Source organism: Dromiciops gliroides, chromosome 1, assembly GCF_019393635.1.
Source record: "Dromiciops gliroides isolate mDroGli1 chromosome 1, mDroGli1.pri, whole genome shotgun sequence".
Classification (NCBI taxonomy): domain Eukaryota; kingdom Metazoa; phylum Chordata; class Mammalia; order Microbiotheria; family Microbiotheriidae; genus Dromiciops; species Dromiciops gliroides.
In genome coordinates, this window is record NC_057861.1 from 73,689,835 (window position 1) to 73,707,203 (window position 17,369).

A 17,369-nucleotide genomic window follows, 5' to 3' on the forward strand; every position below is an offset into this window, starting at 1 on the left:
AGGGGGAGCCTCCTGCGCAAGGCGGACGCCAGGCCCCTGTCTGGATGTCTGCCCAGCAGATGCCTGCCCTCGACTCTGGCCGGGACTCACCCAGCCAGCTCCGCCGGGTCTCGGCGCACCTCCGCCTCATCAACGGGAAATTCCTCAACTTTCGGGCGCTGTGCCGGGAGGGCTGTGAGTGGTGGGGGCAGGGTCACCCCTGGGTCACAGGAGGGAGAGCAGCCGGCAGACGGGGAGCGGCGGAGGGGGCGGGGGGCAGACCCAAAGAGTGGGGTCGAGGTGACGACTGTCTGGGCAGGACCTTCACACTGTCTCCCCCGCAGGCGGGACTGGGTCTGAACCCCTCGAGGCTCACCTTTGTGACCTGCTTCAGGCACTGGCCGAGCTCCAGACCCGGTACCCGGTGCTGGCCGGACCACGAGTCCGGGGGGCCGAAGCTGCGTTAGTCAGAGCAGCGCAAGGTGAGGGGGCGGGGACCCAGGTGAGGGGGCGGAGTCGGCCTCCGTGGGCGGGGCGGGGCGGGTCTCGGAAAGCCCTTGGCCTGTGTGCACGAGTGTGTGTCCCGGTGTGTCCGTCTGAGTGTGTGCGGAGGAGCCAAATGTCAGGTCCCTGTCCGGGTTCTGAGCGTGGATAGTGACCAGGGCTGGTGATGCCGGCCTGTGCACAGAAATTCACGACCTCAGGCCTGCTCCGCTTGAATCAGCCCATGGGGGCGGGGGCGAGAAACTGGGGGGACCGTGAACTTCCCGCCGGCCCTGACCCCGCCCTGTGGAGGGGGTGGCAGGTCCCCATACGGAAGCAGGAAGCCTGGGGGGCGGGGGTAAGGGAGAGGTTGGCCCCTCACTTTGCTGCATCCGGTCACCTCCACCAAGCAGCCCCCTGGGCCTGCACCTGGAGCCATGGAAGGAACCCAGTTCGGTATGGGGGGGGACATAAGAGGGTGCAAGTTCCCCTCCTTTTCCCACAACCACCCCCTCCTCACCCTCATACCCGGCCCTCCCCCATCCGGTTGCCAAGGTGGGGGAAGTGGCTGCTTCTGCTTCTGCTGAATATGGAATGGGGTGGGGGAAGGGCCCAGTGACATTCACGGAGCACCCTTCTCTCTTCGTGTGCTAGTCTGTGTGCAGGTATGTGTCTGTGTGTGTATATGTGTGTATGTATGTGTATGTGCATGCCTGTGCTCCAGTGTACACACACGTGTAAATGTGTGTGCATCTATTCCTGTTCCTGGAGCCTTAACTGATTAAAAACTCAGACCCGGAAGGCAGAGACAGACCTGGGGTCTGAGCCTTCCTGGGATAGGCTCAGGAACACCTGCTTCCAGCTGGGGTGGTCCATGTGCATGGAGCAAGTGTCTTTGAGATGTGTACAACTGGTAGTGTACAAGCCCTTTTACACCCATACCCCACCTCCAGGTCTCCCTCAGACTCAAGGCACAGAGAACAGAAACCGTTACAGTGACATCTTCAGGAGCCTGGACAACTTGGAGATTTCCTTGGGAAATGCGTGAGTGGGGAAGAGGGGAAGGGAGGGCGAAAGATAAACCTCAATCCCAAAGTTCTCCAAGATGACCCCCTAAGCCCCACAAATCCCCAAACCCATTGACTCCCACCCCGGACAGTCATGGGGACACCCTAACCTACCCCCACCCCTACCCCCCACTTCCAGGGCTATAGAAATGTTGGTTGGAGACTCGGAGCCCTTGGATGAGCCTGAGCCAGGAGTGGAGGTAAGAGAGGAAGAGGGAAGGATTGGATCTGCTGATACCTCTAAGAATTCTTCCCTAGGTAGTCAGTGACTACCAGCCAAACACTGAGCTCTTCCCCTAGACTAATGAGACCCAAGACTGGAGCAGCTCTTTCTCTGGAGGCCCTGCCCAGCTCACAGGTACAGGCTGGGGTCAAGGGCTGGGGCCTGGGGTCAGGTTAAGGATTGCTGGGTCCCTTCAGTTGACCCTCTTTCCCAAGGGGAGGAACTGGACACCCGGCTTGTGCGCAGTGAAGGAGGTGTGGAGGCTGCCCTGGATTATGCCAAGATGTGGAGTAGGCACATAAAAGAGATTCTGAGCTGGACTGAAAAGAGAGCAAGCTATGGTGATTCCTGGCCCTGCCCCTGACCTCTGGCCTCGACCTATGTCTCCACTCTGCCTTTGGACACTAGTCCTAACTTCTAGACCCAGTCTTGAGTCTAGCCTTTTGTCCTTGACACTCCCCTCCTCTGCCTCTACCCATGACCCTTTATGATCATTTATTCCAGCAGAGACCCCTAATCTCAGGCTTGATTTCATTTTTCCCTTTCCAGAGCTAGAATTTTCCAAAAACATCATGAAGCTCGCCGAGGCAGCAAAGGTATCCATTCAGCAGCAGGTATGGCCCTATTCACCCTACTGAGAGCCATCCCTCTCCCCCACCTCCATCCTCCCTCTGGCCCATCCCCCTGACTCTCTTCCTGTGGAGGAAAGAGCCCAGGCCTAGCAGTAGTCAGAAGGACTAGATTTGATCCCGGTTCCACTGCTCCTGGGCTCCAGTGACCTTGGGCTCAGAGGGTCTCTAGGGTCATATCCAGCTCTAGCAGTCCATGGCCTTTTAATTCTCTAGCTTCCTCTCTTGATTTCTGTCCCTTCCCCAGCATCCTTCAGGACCACTCCGAGATGTCTATGCCCTCTTCCTCGAGCAGGACTTCACCCTTGGAGACCTGACCCTGCAGATATTGGCACAGCAGAAACATAATTTTTACCAGGTGTGTGTGTGTGTGTGTGTGTGTGTGTGTGTGTGTGTGTGTGTGTGTGTGCACTCGTGTACAGGGAGGGGAGCCCAGAAGTTCTGTTCAACCCTGGTCTCTGTTCCTACAGCCCCTGGTGGCCCAGAGGAATGAGATAGAGAAAAGACGGAAAGAGATGAAGGCCCAGTGGGCTCGTGAACAGAAGAGGATGGTGAGGGGGAAAACAAGGGAGAGGGAGGTCCCTGCTCATCGCTGACCCCTACCATCACTGACCCTGACCTCTGGCCCTAGAATGAAGCAGTGCTGGCGTTACGGCGAGCTCGGATCCACTACCTGCAGAGGAGTGAGGATGCACAAGCTCGAATCTTGGGCCTTCCTGAAGTTCCCAGCAAGCAGCAAGAGCGCCGGCGCCGTTCACGGGAGGAAGCCCAGGCCAAGGTAAGACCACAGCCTCTGATCATGCTCAGCGTGAGCATCTACCCCCATATCTCTGTCTCCTCTCATTCCCTGTGGCTCAGTTTGCCTTCCCTCTCCATATGTTGATTTCCCCCAGGCACAGGAGGCTGAAGCTCACTATCAGGCCTGCATCCGGGAGGCCAACCTCCGGCAGCGGGATCTGGAGGCTACAAAACAGAGAATCGTGTCCCGTGTCCGGAAGATGTTGCTTCAGGGAGATGTGGAACTCAAGAAGGTAAGTGTTGGGAAGGGGTGTCTCTGAGAGTTCTGTTCCCTTGGGGAGGATTCAGGGGCCACTGAAGGTTTGAGAATATGGGGGAGGGGGAGTTTCTGGGTTTCTGAGTGGTCTATAAGGGGTCTGTATGCTTCCCTAGGTGTCCTTGTACCTCTTCAGCCTTCGAGGGGAGTTGGCTCAACGAAGACCCCAGGGTTTCTCAGCACTTAGTGAATGCTGTATGCCCTTTGAGCCTGGCCAACGATACCTTGAGTTTGTGCAGACAATGTGGCCAGAGCCCCCTCCTCCAGCTCCACCAGATTTCTGTTTCCAGGAGTTTGTGGCCTCAGCACACAGGTGGGGAGTGATTCTAGGGGTCAGTACTCAGGACAGGGTCAGTTCCCAATGGGTTAATACTGGTGTAGGGCAAGGGGGTTTGGATGTGAGAGGAATCTGGTGTCTGACTGGTCTCAGCACTCATCCATAACTCCCTCCAGCTCCCCTCTGGATGCTCGAAAGAAGGTTCCATCCCAGCAATCCTTGCAGTCCAATGAATCCTTATCAGAGCTCAACCTCTGGGAAGAGTCTGGGGACCGTGGTGAGGGTGAGGAAATGAGGAATAATGTATGGGGAAAATGTTTTTGGGAAATGGGAGTGAGGCGATGGGATCCCAGAAGGATTGACACCCACAACCTGCCTTTCTCTCCATCCAGGGAGCCTGGGCATCTCTCTAGGCAGTGATGTGGACAGTATAGGTGGAAGCAGTGGGTCTCGGTCTCTGGACTCCCCTACATCCAGCCCTGGTGAGGTTTTAACCTTGGACCTCAGCCTTTCAGGCCCATAGGTTTGGAAAAAGTGAGAGCTTCTCTCATTTTCATGATTTGTTCCCCTAAATGAGCCCCCAGACCCTTAATTCTCAGGAAAAAAACCCTCAGAAAAACCTCAAAAAGAGGGGAATCAGGGATCAGACCTTGGCATGACTCTAACCTGAATATCCCTTCCCTACTTTCCTCCAGAACTTGGGGATGGAGCAGACAATGAGACGTCTTGGCCCTTTAAGAAGTGGCCGATGTCTAGTGCAGCCCAGACCCACAATTTTCGAAGGCTTCGAGGCCCAGCCAAGTGCCGTGAGTGTGAGACCTTCATGGTCAGCGGAATCGAGTGTGAGGAGGTATTGTGAGCCTGACTCCCCTCTGACCTCTTGCCCCTTGGTGACCTTCAGTCCTTCCATGATCCCTAGTGACTCTCAATCCTTTGTGATCTTCCAGTGCTCTCTGGCCTGCCACAAGCGTTGCCTGCAGTCTTTACTGATTCTGTGTGGCCACAGAAAGCTCCCAGCCCGAGCTCAGCTCTTTGGAGTTGACTTTCTACAGCTGCCCCGGGACTTTCCAGAGGAGGTGCCCTTCTTGGTCATCAAATGCACTGCTGAAATTGAGTACCGTGGCCTTGGTATACAGGTGCCAAATCCATTCTATTTCATCAGCATTTAAGTGACTATCGTGTGTTGAGCACTTTGCTAGTGTGCTGGGGATATAAAAACCAAATGACAGTCCCTGCCCTCAAGTAGCCAACGCTTAGATAGAAAAATCAGACAAAATAAATATTAAGTAATTGAGGGGGGGAGGGGCATTAGCAATTAAGGAGATCAGCATAGGTTTCCTTTAAGACGTGGCATTTGAGTTAAACTTTGAAGGAAGCTGGTGATCTTGGGGAGGGAGTATATTCTAGGCATGGGGTGAGGGGACAACTAATCCTGATCCCAGCCCTAGATCAGGCCCTGACTCCTGGTGACCCCCAGAGTCGACCATCTGACCCTTGATTTCTTTTTTGGGGGGGTGGGGCAATGGGGGTTAAGTGACTTGTCCAGGGTCACATAGCTAGTAAGTGTCAAGTATCTAAGGCTGGATTTGAACTCAGTTACTTCTGAATCCAGGGCTGGTGCTTTATCCACTGTGCCACCTATCTACTCCCTCAGACCCTTGATTTCTGAATATCTTCTGATGGATTTCTGAAAGATCAGGCCTTTGGCTTCATGGCTCAAAACTCTAATCCTCAGGGTATTTACCGGATCAGTGGGTCCCGGGTTCGAGTGGAGCGGCTATGCCAGGCCTTTGAAAATGGCTGGGCCTTGGTGGAGTTGTCGGGTAACTCTCCCCACGATGTCACTGGAGTACTCAAGCATTTCCTTAAGGAGGTGGGGCTCAGGCCAGATGGGAATGGGGCATCAGGGAGCCAAGGAGGATGGTGGAGGGCTGCACTTGGGAGGGCTTGGGAGACTGAGGGATGGAAGCCAGGGGCAGGGGAGAGGAAGGAGGGGAAGATGGGAGCCCATGAGAGATAGGAGGGTGAAGCAGCAAATTGAGATCTGTTCTAGAGATAAAGCCAGAACACTCCTTGTTTTCCCAGCTCACAGATCCTATCATACCTTCTCAACTCTATGGTTCCTTCATCTCTCTGGCTAAGACCCTGCAACCAGGGGTATCATCAGATGCCTTAGGAAGCTCTGAACCTGAACTCAATCTTGACCCCAGCCCCAATAATGCTGACCCTTCAGCTGAAGCTGTCAGTGCCCTGAGGAATCTCCTGAGACAGCTGCCTGGCTCTAACTACAATACTCTCCGGCACCTAGTGGCCCATCTATTCAGGTAGGGTTGGTGCTGGGGCTTGGGCCAGGGGCTAGGCAAAGATCTCTAGGTAACAACCTCTGAACCCAGGTCTTCCTCTAGGGTGGCCTCAAGGTTTGAAGAAAACAAGATGTCAGCCAACAACCTGGGCATCGTGTTTGGGCCAACACTGCTTCGGCCACCAAAGGGCCAGGGTGGGGTCAGCACCAGCCCAGTGGCCTGCCTCTTGGACTCAGGATACCAGGCCCAGATGATTGAGTTCCTCATCATCCATTATGAGCAAGTCTTTGGGATGGAAGAACTCCCTCCAGCCACTGCAGAAATATCTGACTCTGGAACTCCTAGTCCTGTCACACAGGCCTCTGCCGAAGAGGGGTCTGGGACTTCAGGGGTCCAGGTATTATCCGATGAGACTAGTCAGTCTCCAGCCCTCTCTACTGCACAACCTCTCTGGAGGTCCAGAAAGCCTGGGCTGAGTCAAGGGAAGTGGTGAAGCAACAGTTTAAGGGTTGTGGGGGAAGGGAACGGGAACAGTAGGGTAACAGGGAAGAACAAATGGTGTGCTAACAGTGGGGAGGTGTGTGTGACTGTGTGTAATGGCTATAGTATCAGAGATGATGGGAAATACTACAAATAAATAGTAAAGAAGAAATGGCGTTCTGAGGCCTGAAGGGAATGGTAGGGATGGGTAATGGTACCCTAGAAATATGAGGATGGATGTAGAAGCATGAACTTGCCCAAATTCCGGCAGACCTGAAGGATTGTTTTACATAATCAGCAAGATTTTCTCCAAAAATGGTTAGGGTTTGTATAAATTATGCTGACTGAGGGGAGAAATCAATCCTTGACTTTTCAAGAAACTCCCAAAGGATTTCCAAGGAGTAGGGAAAGAGTGAGATTTGTGAGGGGTGCTGAATACTCATGCTTCCTGCATTGTGCTGGAGTCTGACTCACTGAGTAGGTAGCTCTTTCTCTGTGTGTGTCCATGGCTAACGTAAGACTCTGGGTCTTTCTTTTTTTTTTTTTTTTTTCCTGTGAGGCAATTGGGGTTAAGTGACTTGCTCAGGGTCACACAGCCAGTAAGTGTTAAGTGTCTGAGGCTGTATTTGAACTCAGGTCCTCCTGACTCCAGGGCTGGTGCTCTATCCACTGAACCATCTAGCTGCCCCTAGGTCTTTCGAAGGTAAACTCACAGGATTTCTCTATCTCTGTCCCACTTTAGAAGCTCTTGGTCTTGGTTTGATTTGGGGGACTTCTCTGTCTCCAGGCCAAGTTAAAATCTCTGGGTTGATCCTAAGTGAGACTCCCTGAATGTCTTTGGGTTAGACTACTTGTCTTGGGCTAGACTTTTTGAGCCAGGTCAGCCTCTTTGGGTGTCTCTGTTTCTCTCCCAAGTCAGAGTGCCTGGGTTGCTCTGTAGTTTTACCCTGGATAAGACTCTTTAGGTCTCAGAGTTGGGACCTCTTGAGTCACTCTTGGGTCACACTGATGCTTCTCTTCACAGACTTCACCATCCAAAGGTGACCTCATTGAGTGGGAAACTGGGAACTCCTCAGAAGGGGGAGGAGAAGGTGAGTGTAGTAGTTAGAGGACAGCTGGGAGTATTTGGAAATTGAATCTGGAAGATCTTAGGTAGACATGACTCTACTCAAAGATTTGGGGATTAATCTGGGAGGTAACTGGGGAAAAGCTGCGAGTACTGATATCTTGAGCATCTCTGGGAGGGCTGTTGTACAGTTGCTCTAAGTGAATTTAATTATCACTAGTAATAATAATAGCTAGCATTTACATAGGTTTACAAAGCATTTTAGAGATATTATTTTACCCTTACAACAACCTTGGTGGGTAGATGCTATTATTCCCATTTTATGATGAGGAAACTGAGGCAGAGAGAGGTTAAGTGACTTGTTCAGTCACACAGTTAGTATCTATTTGAATTCAGATATACCTGACTCCAAAGGCAGCTGGATGGTTCAATGGAAAGAATGCTGGACTTAGAGTCAGGAAGACCTGAGTTCAAATACGGACTCAGATACTTACTGGCTTTGTAACCTTGAGCAAGTCACTTAACCTGTTTGTCATAATCCACTGGAGAAGGAAATGGCAAACCACTCCAATATTTTTGTTAAGAAAACCCCATGGATGTTAAGGTTCACAGGGTCACAAAGAATCTGACACAACTGAACAACTGAACAACAATTATTGCCTCTAGGTCCAGCACTCTATTCACTGAGTCACCAGGCTGCTTACAGAATTTAGGGTATTAGGGACATGGGGATAGCTGGAGGAGGGACTTAGAGGTACAATATTTCAGGGAATAATTCCCTAAGGAATTAGGTTTAATCCTGGAGGAAGATTTAGGGAGGCTAGAACTAATCAGCCTCCTTTCCTCTGTCAGAGTCCAATCAAGTTCCTGAGGAAACCCCCTTAGGGACGCAATCCCGATGCCACTTCAGTCGCCAGCCCGTGAAATATCCCCGGGCAGGGGGAGTCAGGCCAGTCACCCACCAGTTGTCCAGCCTGGCCCTGGTGGCCTCTAAACTCTGTGAGGAAACCCCTATCAAGGATCGACACGGAAGCCTTCGGGGCCAGGGACCTTGGGCCAGTGCCTCCCCAGAAAGCAGCCCCCTTCGCCGAGCCAAGCTGCCAAAGCACTTTGAGATTACCCAGGAGACAGCGAGACTCCTCTCCAAATTCCAGAGAGAAGGGTCCCAAGATGGTGGGGAATCTCCTGGCTGGCCTGAACCAGAACCTCAGTCCCGACCCCTGTCCTATCAGTCCCAGCCCCAGCCCCAGCTCCAGCCCCAGCCCCAGCCCCAGCCCCAGCTCCAGCCTCAGCTTCAGCCTCAGACCCAGACCCAGTCGCCGCCCCAGCCTCAGCCCCAGACCCAGACCCAGCCTCAGCCTGAGCTCCAGCCCCAGTTTGAGGAGGCTGAGGAACATTTGTGACTTACACTCCCTATCCTGGGAGCCTGAGTCAACGAAGGTCATTTTCTGGTCACTCGGTGGGAGTGGCCATATTCTCTTTTGCTTTCACTGACTATTGCTCTCACTGTCTAGCAGTCAATAAATTTCGATACCTTCCTTGTTTCTGGCTGTCTGACTTGAATTATATCTGGGGCAGAGGAGACTGGCTAATGAGGGATCAAGGAAGGTACAGACTGGTGACCCTTCCTGATAGCTCTGGCCAAGAGACCCTCAGAGGCTGGTGAGGGAGGTGAGTGTGGGTGGCATGATGAAGGGGAGACCAGAGGTGCCAGCCTAAGAGGAAACATGCATTCCACCTCACCCCACCCTTAGCCCAGAGGGAGGCCACGGAACAAATTTCCCAGCCCTTAATTCAACAAGCATTTATCAAGCCCCAATAGTGCAACACTAACAGGCTTTGCGGTTACAAAGATAAAAAAGAAATGGTCTCTGCCTTCCAAGAGCTTCCATTCATATCAAAACAAAGTATACTTTACAAGAGGCCTTGAAGGATCCTTCTTCCGCAGGTAGGCAGTCAAGCTTGCCTCTGTCTCAGGCGGAGAAGTTGGGCAGGGCCGAGATTCGGCTGAAATCTCAAGGAACCGCCCCCTGCCTCCAGTCCCTCCCGCCCACCCTGGCCCCGCCTACAGGGCCGCACGCGGAGAAACCGGCTCCAGGTGGTCTCAGGTCTCTGGCTCTAGGGAGGAGGGGGTTGGGGTGGGGGGGATGGGAAAGAGGGGGGGCTCGGTGGCTGGGGTGGGGGCTGTGGAGGGGGGGCTTGGTGACTGGGGCTCCGCGGCGAGCCCGGGACGGGAGAGAGTGCTGTAGGGAGCTTCTGGCGGGCCAGCGATTGGGTGGGGAGGGGGCTCCGTGGCGGGCCCGGGATTGGGGAGAGGGCCGGAAGGGCTTTGTGGCGGGCGGACCTGGGGAGAGGGAGCCGAGGCGGCCCTTCCTTGAGTCGGGACTCTGCTCCTGGAAATTGGGGCTTTACTTGCAAACTGGGTTTGAACGGGAAGGGGCGGGGGCGGGGGGGGGCTCTTTGGCATCCTGGGGGAGGGAACCGGTGGAAGGAGGGACCAAAGGACTTCGAAGTTGGAGGAGGGGGAAGGGGACCGGGAGGAGTGTGGGAAAAATTAGGGGTTAAGAGGCGGGCTCCTCTTTTGGGGCTGCTAGGCGGGAGCCGAGTCGGTGAGAGGGGCTGGGATGTTTGCTGGGTCGTAGATAGGAGAGGCAGGAGCGACAGCCCGCGGAGTTATTAGTGTTGGGGAAGCGGGGGAAGCCGCTGGTTGTTAGGGGGCTCTAGACCTGTCTACTGTGTGTGGTGGTGGGAGGGGACAAAACCCTGCCTGACTATACTGCTTTGCCCAAAGATAGACCCCAAATGCCAGAGCTGCCATCAGGTCTTTTCGATTGCGGGGTGGGGCGGAGTGGGGGGTCCTGTTGTTTCAGACTTAACTGCCTATTGATTATGGGGTCTTTGGGGAGGCTTCCTCTCTCTTAGCCTGAAAGCTTTTCGCTAGTATCTCATTCCAAGGCAGCTGCTGGAAATCTCTGTCTTCCCTCTCCCCCGTCCCTCCCTCCGCTCCCCTCCTTTCCTTTCCTTTCCTTGCTACATATCTCCCTGTTCCCAGCAGAGGCCAGTCACCTTCTATCGCAAACTCTTTTTCGGTTTTCATGACACTACTATCTCTTGTTTCGCCTACTTCTCTGACTGCTCCTTCCCAATCTCCTTTGTTGACTCTTCATCCTTGTCCTGCCTTATAACTTTAGGTGTACCCGTTGGCTCTGTCTTCTCTGCATATCCTCTCCTTTGATGATCTCACTAGCTCTCCTGGGTTCAATTCTATGAAGATGTTTCCCAAATCTAATATATGTATCCCTAGTTTTTCTTCAGAGTTCTGGTCTCACATCACTAATTACCTTTTTGGACATCTCTAACTGGATGCCCAGGAGCCTTCCCCAATTCAACGTATCCAACATAGCTCATTATCAACCTACCCTCTTCTCAATTTTCCTGTCATTGTTAAGGGCACTACCATCCTCCGAGTCAACCTCTCTTCCAATCTTAAGGTTTTTCTGGACTCCTCTCATTCCACTTATCCAAATCTGTCACAAAGTCTTGCCATTTCTGCTTTTACCAAATCCCTTGTCGAAGTCCCCTTCTCTTCCCTGACTCTGCCACCACCCTGATGCAGGCCCTCATCACCTCTCACCTGGACTATTGCAATAGCCTGCTGGTTGGCTCTTCCTGCCCTCTAGTTTCTCCCCATTCCAAACCACCTTCTGCTCAACTATGAATGTTTTCATGTCACTCCCCCACACACTCAAAACTCCAATTATTCCCTTTTACCTCCAGGATCTGATAAGAAGTGTTTTGTTTTGGGGGCAGCTAGGTGGCGCAGTGGATAAAGTATTGGCCCTGGATTCGGGAGGGCCTGAATTCAAATCTGGACTCAGACACTTTACACTTACTAGCTATGTGACCTTGGGCAAGTCACTTAACCCTCATTGCCCCACCAAAAGAAAAAAAAGTCATCAAGAAGTGTTTTGTTTGTCATTTAAGGCTCATTACAACCTGGTTCCCTTCGTATTCTTCGTCTTCACACTTTATTTCTCTCTGAGTTGCCATTCCACACAGTTGAACCTCCTTTCCTCACCTCTGTATTTGTACTGGATGTCCCCCATACTTAGAATGTTCCCTCCTCATCTCTCTCTTGACATCCCTGGATTCTGTAATGACTCAGCTTGACTGTCACCTTCTGCAGAAAGCCCTTCCCAGTTTCCCACCTCTTTGCCCCACCGCTAGCCTTTGTTTCTAAAGTTCTTTGTATCTAACTTTTACATTGTTATTGTTCAGTCATTCAGTTGTGTCCAACTCTTTGTGACCCCATGGACCATAGCACACCAATGCTGTCCATGGGGGTTTTCTTGGCAAAGATACTGGAATGGTTTGCCATTTTCTTCTCCAGGGGATTAAGGCAAACAGATTAAGTGACTTGCCTAAGGAAACACAGCTAGCAAATATCTGAAGCTGGATTTGAACTCAGGTCTTCCTGACTCCAGGGCCCACCCAGGGCTTTATCCACTGAATCACCTAGCTGCTAACTTGTCTATACCTATTTATGTATTTGTTATCTCCTTCATTAGTATGTTAAGCTCTTTGAATACTGGAACTGTTTTTGCTTTTCTTTGTATCATTCCAGAGATGATTATTGTGCCTAGCACATAGTAGGTACTGAATCAATACTATAGTGATTGATTACCTTTTAAGTGCAAAAGTACTATGCTGATCTTTGGGTGGTAGTGATCTTTTGTTCTAGAAGTGACCACTGACCTTTTCCTTTTCAAATGCCAACCACTACAATCTATGCTCCCAAAGCATTTCTTTAACTGGTTCCCCTTACTGGCTGGCCTTCACCTGGGTCTCTCATTGTTCCTTTTCCTGGTTACCCAGCCTCCTATCCTGTGACTCTATAGTGACCACGGCTACCTTTCCCATGCCCTTTCATTGAGTCAACTGCTATTTCCTTATACTGATTTCTCCCTCGCTGGCTGGTCTCTCTCTCACATTGGTCACCCTGACTACCTTTCCTCTATATCCTTTTTTTTTTTTTTAGTGAGGCAATTGGGGTTAAGTGACTTGCCCAGGGTCACTCAGCTAGTAAGTATCAAGTGTCTGAGGCCGGATTTGAACTCAGGTCCTCCTGACTCCAGGGCCGGTGCTCTATCCACTGCGCCACCTAGCTGCCCTCCTCTATATCCTTTTACTAGCCAATCCCCTTGTCTCCTTACTGTCCTCTCCCTGACTCTGCCTCCCCCATGTGTCCTCATGGTGACTATCCCCTCTCGCTTTGTCTTCATTGACCACTAGCTTCTTCTGTCCTCAGGCTTTGGCTGCAGTCATGGATCACTGTTACGATAATGAATCTGTGAGCTTCTTCTACAACCACAGTGGGAAGCATCTGAGTCTGTCCTGGCAACCCAAGGATGTGGTCATGGTGGTCCTGGGGCTTATCGTCAGTGTAGTGGTTCTTCTGACCAACCTGCTGGTCATTGTGGCCATCGTTTCCAACCGACGGCTACACCAGCCCATTTACTATCTGCTAGGGAACCTGGCTGCAGCCGATCTGTTTGCAGGACTGGCCTACCTATTCCTCATGCTACACACAGGCCCCCGCACAGCCCAGCTCTCTGTAAGGGTCTGGTTTTTGCGGCAGGGCCTGCTGGATGCCAGCCTCAGTGCTTCTGTTGTCAACCTGCTGGCCATTGCAGTGGAGCGGCACCGCAGCGTCATGGCGGTGCAGCCGCTGAGTCTCCTGCCTCGAGGCCGAGTGCTGCTACTCATGGTGGGCAGTTGGGTAGTTGCACTGGGCCTGGCGCTTTTGCCCTCTTACTGGAACTGCTTGTGTAACCTGGACCACTGTGCTCGCCTGGCCCCGCTCTACAGCCGCACCTTCCTGACTGCCTGGGCCCTTGGCAACCTGCTGGCCTTCCTGCTTATGGCAGCTGTGTATGCACGCATCTTCTTCTATGTGCGAAGGCGCATGAATCGCATGTCACAACATGCTGGCTTCCACCCACGATACCGTGAGACCACAGTTGCTCTAGTCAAGACAGTGGTCATCATTTTGGGTGAGGGAACTTTGTCTACAACGTGGACCCCTGCCCTTCAGAGACTGACTTCCTCCCAATGACCGACCCACTAATGGACTCCCTCAGCAATTGCCACTGACTGCCCCCCCCCCCCCCCCCGTTTTGTGACTGACTTACTTGTAGTGATCTACCCTCTCAGAGAAAACAATCTCTTTAGACTATCTGATTGATCCACTGCTAGCTATGACAGCATCCTTCTTTAAAGTGGTTGGACTGTCCTCCACCATTCTAGTGACCCATCCTTTTTGACAGTGGTTGACCATTTGGCAACTATGATTGATTTCCCCCTCCCCCTAAAAGTGACTGGTCTCATAGTAACTGATTGTTCCCTCTGGTATGAGTGACTAACTCACCCCAATTGACCAAATCCCTTAGAGTGAACAACATTTTGACTGGGCCCACACTGACAATTCATTACTCTTCTCTCTGTCCCCAGGGGCATTTGTGGTCTGCTGGACACCTGGCCAGGTGGTATTGCTTCTAGACGGTCTGGGCTGTGACTCGTGCAATGTCTTAGCCGTGGAGAAGTACTTCCTGCTTTTGGCTGAAGCTAACTCACTGGTCAACCCAGTTGTATATTCATGCCGGGATGCTGAGATGCGCAACACCTTCCGCCGTCTACTCTGTGGCTGCTTGAGGAGTTCTTCCCCACACACACCCGGAAATGGGCCAAGACCTGGAATGAGGGTCAATCTTCCTGACAGTGGCCACCCCCTGATGGATTCCTCCCTTTAACTGTCTCTACACCAGTCGGACAGGACTGATAACTGATTGGGGTGGGAAATGACTGCTGTGAACAGGGTTAATGAATAGTGAACTGCCTCTAGGGTAGTCTGAGACAACCCCTTCAAATGAGATGAAACAGACGACTACGGCTATAGACTCTATCAAGTTGAGGGTCAGTATCCCTCATTGATTGCCTTGATGTAATCCTAGGGTTGTCTGGAGTGTCCCTTCCCCCCCCCCAATCTAGTGGGGAGAAGAGAAATGCTTTTATTTTTGACAATTTAACCCTTGGGGGCTGGGATAGGGCTCCCTTCAATTCTTGGTTTGGACATTGTAGACATGCCGCCCAGATCAAAGGGATTAATTAATAAGGACCATGGATTCATAATCTGGTTGGATCTGATTCTGTGAGGAAAATAGGTGTCTGAAGTTTCTATCCTCCCCCCCCTTCTCCCACCTTCCCCACAGGCCAGAGCTGGGAATCTGCCTCCCTTCCCCCCTCCTCCATTCACTGAAGCCTTCCCTGTATTGATCTAAACTAGGCATTTCTGGTCCTTCAACAGATATGGGTTTTGCCTGGAACAGCCCTGCCCCAATCCTATCTTCCTTTCTTCTATTCCTGTGGGTGGTCTGTCTCCTGATCCACAATTAAGGGCTATATCCCTTCATCCAACTGGTTCCCTTGGAAACCCGGGGCCTCCAGTTTCCAAAGGGTGTGACCCTTCCAAGCACTCAGCCCAGCAGAGACAAAGATTCTCCATCTTGCTTTGTCTAAGAGCAGTCACTATCTGTGATAGTCTGAGAAAGGAGAGTGCTTTATGAGCAGATGGGGAAGGGGGAGTGGCTTGCAACCTCTCTGTCCCTCTGCCCCCAAGTGAGCCCTGTGTCCATTCCCTCCAGCCTTCCCTTTGTAGCCAGAATCTCCTGGAACAGGCATGCTTCTCCAGGGACAGAAATGATGTGGCCTATGCCTATGAGATACCTCAGGAGCCCTGGGACTACTCCCTCCTTCCCCAAGATAACAGTAAATAAGACTTTTCCAGGACACCAGGTCTCATTCCTCTTTAGAAAAAGCCATTCCCTGGAGAGACCCTTGGTTTGCCCTGATATAGCCTCAGATTGGGGTTCAGCCAGTCCTATTTTAACGTCAGTTTGGGGTTGTCTCCTCTAGTTTAGCCCTAGATGGAGGGTCCTATCTCCCCCAACCGTGCCTCAGATTAGGACCCATCCCAACCTCAATCGGGCTCCTCAGCCTCTCCCAGCCCAGAGCCAGTTTGGGGCTCAGCCTCCTCTAGTCTAGCCCTAGATTGAGGGTTTAACTTCCCTCAACCCCGCCTTAGAGGATTCTGTCTCCTCCAGCCCAGCGTCAGTTTGGGGCTCAGCCTCAAAATGTGGCCTTGGCTGTGGAGAGGGCGGGTGGAGATGTCTGAAGGAGGGACGTGGGGCGGATATCCTTGAAACCGAGGCTTGGACCCTCCTGGTGGGGGGGGGGGAGAGGGGAGCCGGGAGGCTGTTGCCCCGGTAACGGAGCCAGCGGTCTCCCTGCGGCGCGGGGCGTGGCCGAGGGCGGACTCGCGCTGGCGCGCGCTGCGGGGGCGGAAAGCGGCCGGCCGGGGGCGGGGCCAGGCGCGCGCCCCCGCGGCGGGGCCTGTCGGAGCGCGCGAGGCGGTCGCGAGGCGCGGGGCTGTTGGTCGCCGACGACGCCGCCGGAGGTCCCGCGGGCGCCCCCTCCCTCAGCGCCTCCGGGCCATGGACGACCCGTCCCGGCTGCTGGCGGCGGCGGCGGCAGCGGCAGCCACGCACCCCGTGGGGGCGCTCTCCGGAATCCCGCCCCTGCCCCTGCCACCGCCCGACGCCGAGGAGCTGGAGTCCGCGGCCCCGCACCACCTCCCGCCGCCGCCGGGGCCCCAGCCGCCCGCCGCGGGACCCGGCCCGCACCAGGACACCGGCGACATCCTGCAGCAGATCATGGCCATCACCGACCAGAGCCTGGACGAAGCGCAGGCCCGGTACGGGGGAAGGGGAGGGGTTTGCGTGGAGGGGGAAGGTGGGGGAGGGGAGCGTGGGGCGCGGAGGTCGGAAAGGGTCCAGCCGCGGTGGGGGAGGGGGAGGGTCCGGAGCTTGGGAGGCGAGCTACCTATGGGCTCCTGCGGCAGCTGGAGGGAAAGGAGTCATGCATGGAGTAGTAGCAGCCGAGCTCCTAGGCCAGCTTCACGAACTCTGCCCTCGGAGGGGGAAGGTGGACGAGGAATGAGTTTTCCCAAACAAACTTTATTTCCCCGGGCTTCCTGGTGGAAAGTCCGACACCACGAATGCTCTCTCCTTCGCTCCTCACCCTAAAAAGCACAGTGCCTGCCTAGCACATCATAATAGTAGGCGCTTAATGAATGCTTCTTACCCGTGAGCTGGCTCCTTGAGAGTAAGGATTGCTTTTAGCCTTTCTCTTTGTATTCCCTTCGCTTAACGCGGTGCCTGGTATATGGTAGGGGCTTAATAAATGCGCCTTAACAAATGACTGATTGGAAGAATGAAGAGCCCAGGATCCAGAGCCTGAGTTGTTCTTCAGCACAAGTAACAGGACAACATGTTGAACAGTCACCCACCACACTCAATGCTTAACATTCCTTATCCTTCCCTTTTACTGAGTGTCATTGGGTAGGCACCGTAAGATAGATTTGTGGGGAAACAAGCGGGAAAATCTACTCAGAAAGAATATCGGAAGGGGCAAATAACATATTTGTCCACGTTTTATAGGATGCCGAGCATGTAACAATTTCCTTCAGTAATTCAGAGGATCGGTGCTTTCATCCATGTGGGTATTCCCTTCTACAGTAAAGATCAAAACCTAGCCCCACCTTCTCATTCTTGATTTCAGGTCGGCTCATAAATGTTCTACCCAACATTGCTCGGGCTTTCCTCTAGGTGTTTTGACACATACTGTTAACTGTATGACCTTGTACTAGCCTTAGTGCTCCTGGTGACATTAAGTAATCAGCATCAAAGTCAGA

At 53.0% G+C, this 17,369-nt stretch overlaps 3 protein-coding genes across 5 annotated transcripts in view; all 3 read left to right on the forward strand.

The window, feature by feature from the left end:
- The first annotated feature begins 799 nt into the window (after window positions 1-799).
- Window positions 800-9,087, forward strand: LOC122734643 (GEM interacting protein). The gene is made up of 20 exons (XM_043975611.1): window positions 800-918; window positions 1,416-1,506; window positions 1,669-1,729; window positions 1,830-1,887; window positions 1,968-2,093; window positions 2,302-2,366; window positions 2,629-2,739; window positions 2,852-2,932; window positions 3,013-3,159; window positions 3,275-3,412; window positions 3,552-3,748; window positions 3,889-3,995; window positions 4,105-4,194; window positions 4,408-4,562; window positions 4,660-4,848; window positions 5,448-5,585; window positions 5,798-6,036; window positions 6,106-6,412; window positions 7,520-7,586; window positions 8,414-9,087. The coding sequence occupies exons 1-20, from the start codon at window positions 900-902 to the stop codon at window positions 8,962-8,964; spliced, it is 2,937 nt and encodes a 978-aa protein (XP_043831546.1). The 5' UTR covers window positions 800-899; the 3' UTR covers window positions 8,965-9,087.
- Window positions 9,088-12,884: 3,797 nt separating this feature from the next.
- LPAR2 (lysophosphatidic acid receptor 2) lies at window positions 12,885-14,492 on the forward strand. Its single transcript, XM_043979370.1, has 2 exons — window positions 12,885-13,614; window positions 14,072-14,492. Exons 1-2 carry the CDS (start codon window positions 12,885-12,887, stop codon window positions 14,368-14,370), a joined length of 1,029 nt encoding a protein of 342 aa, XP_043835305.1. The 3' UTR covers window positions 14,371-14,492.
- A 1,545-nt stretch (window positions 14,493-16,037) lies between these two features.
- Window positions 16,038-17,369, forward strand: part of PBX4 (PBX homeobox 4) — a 54,811-nt gene continuing 53,479 nt past the window's right edge. For all 3 annotated transcript variants that reach the window (XR_006356375.1, XM_044003113.1, XM_044003116.1), the window contains exon 1: window positions 16,038-16,370. Coding sequence is in view for 2 of the 3 variants with exons in the window: in XM_044003113.1 (XP_043859048.1) it covers window positions 16,111-16,370 (260 nt within the window). In the remaining variant the exon portion in view is untranslated. The remainder of the gene's footprint in view (window positions 16,371-17,369) is intronic.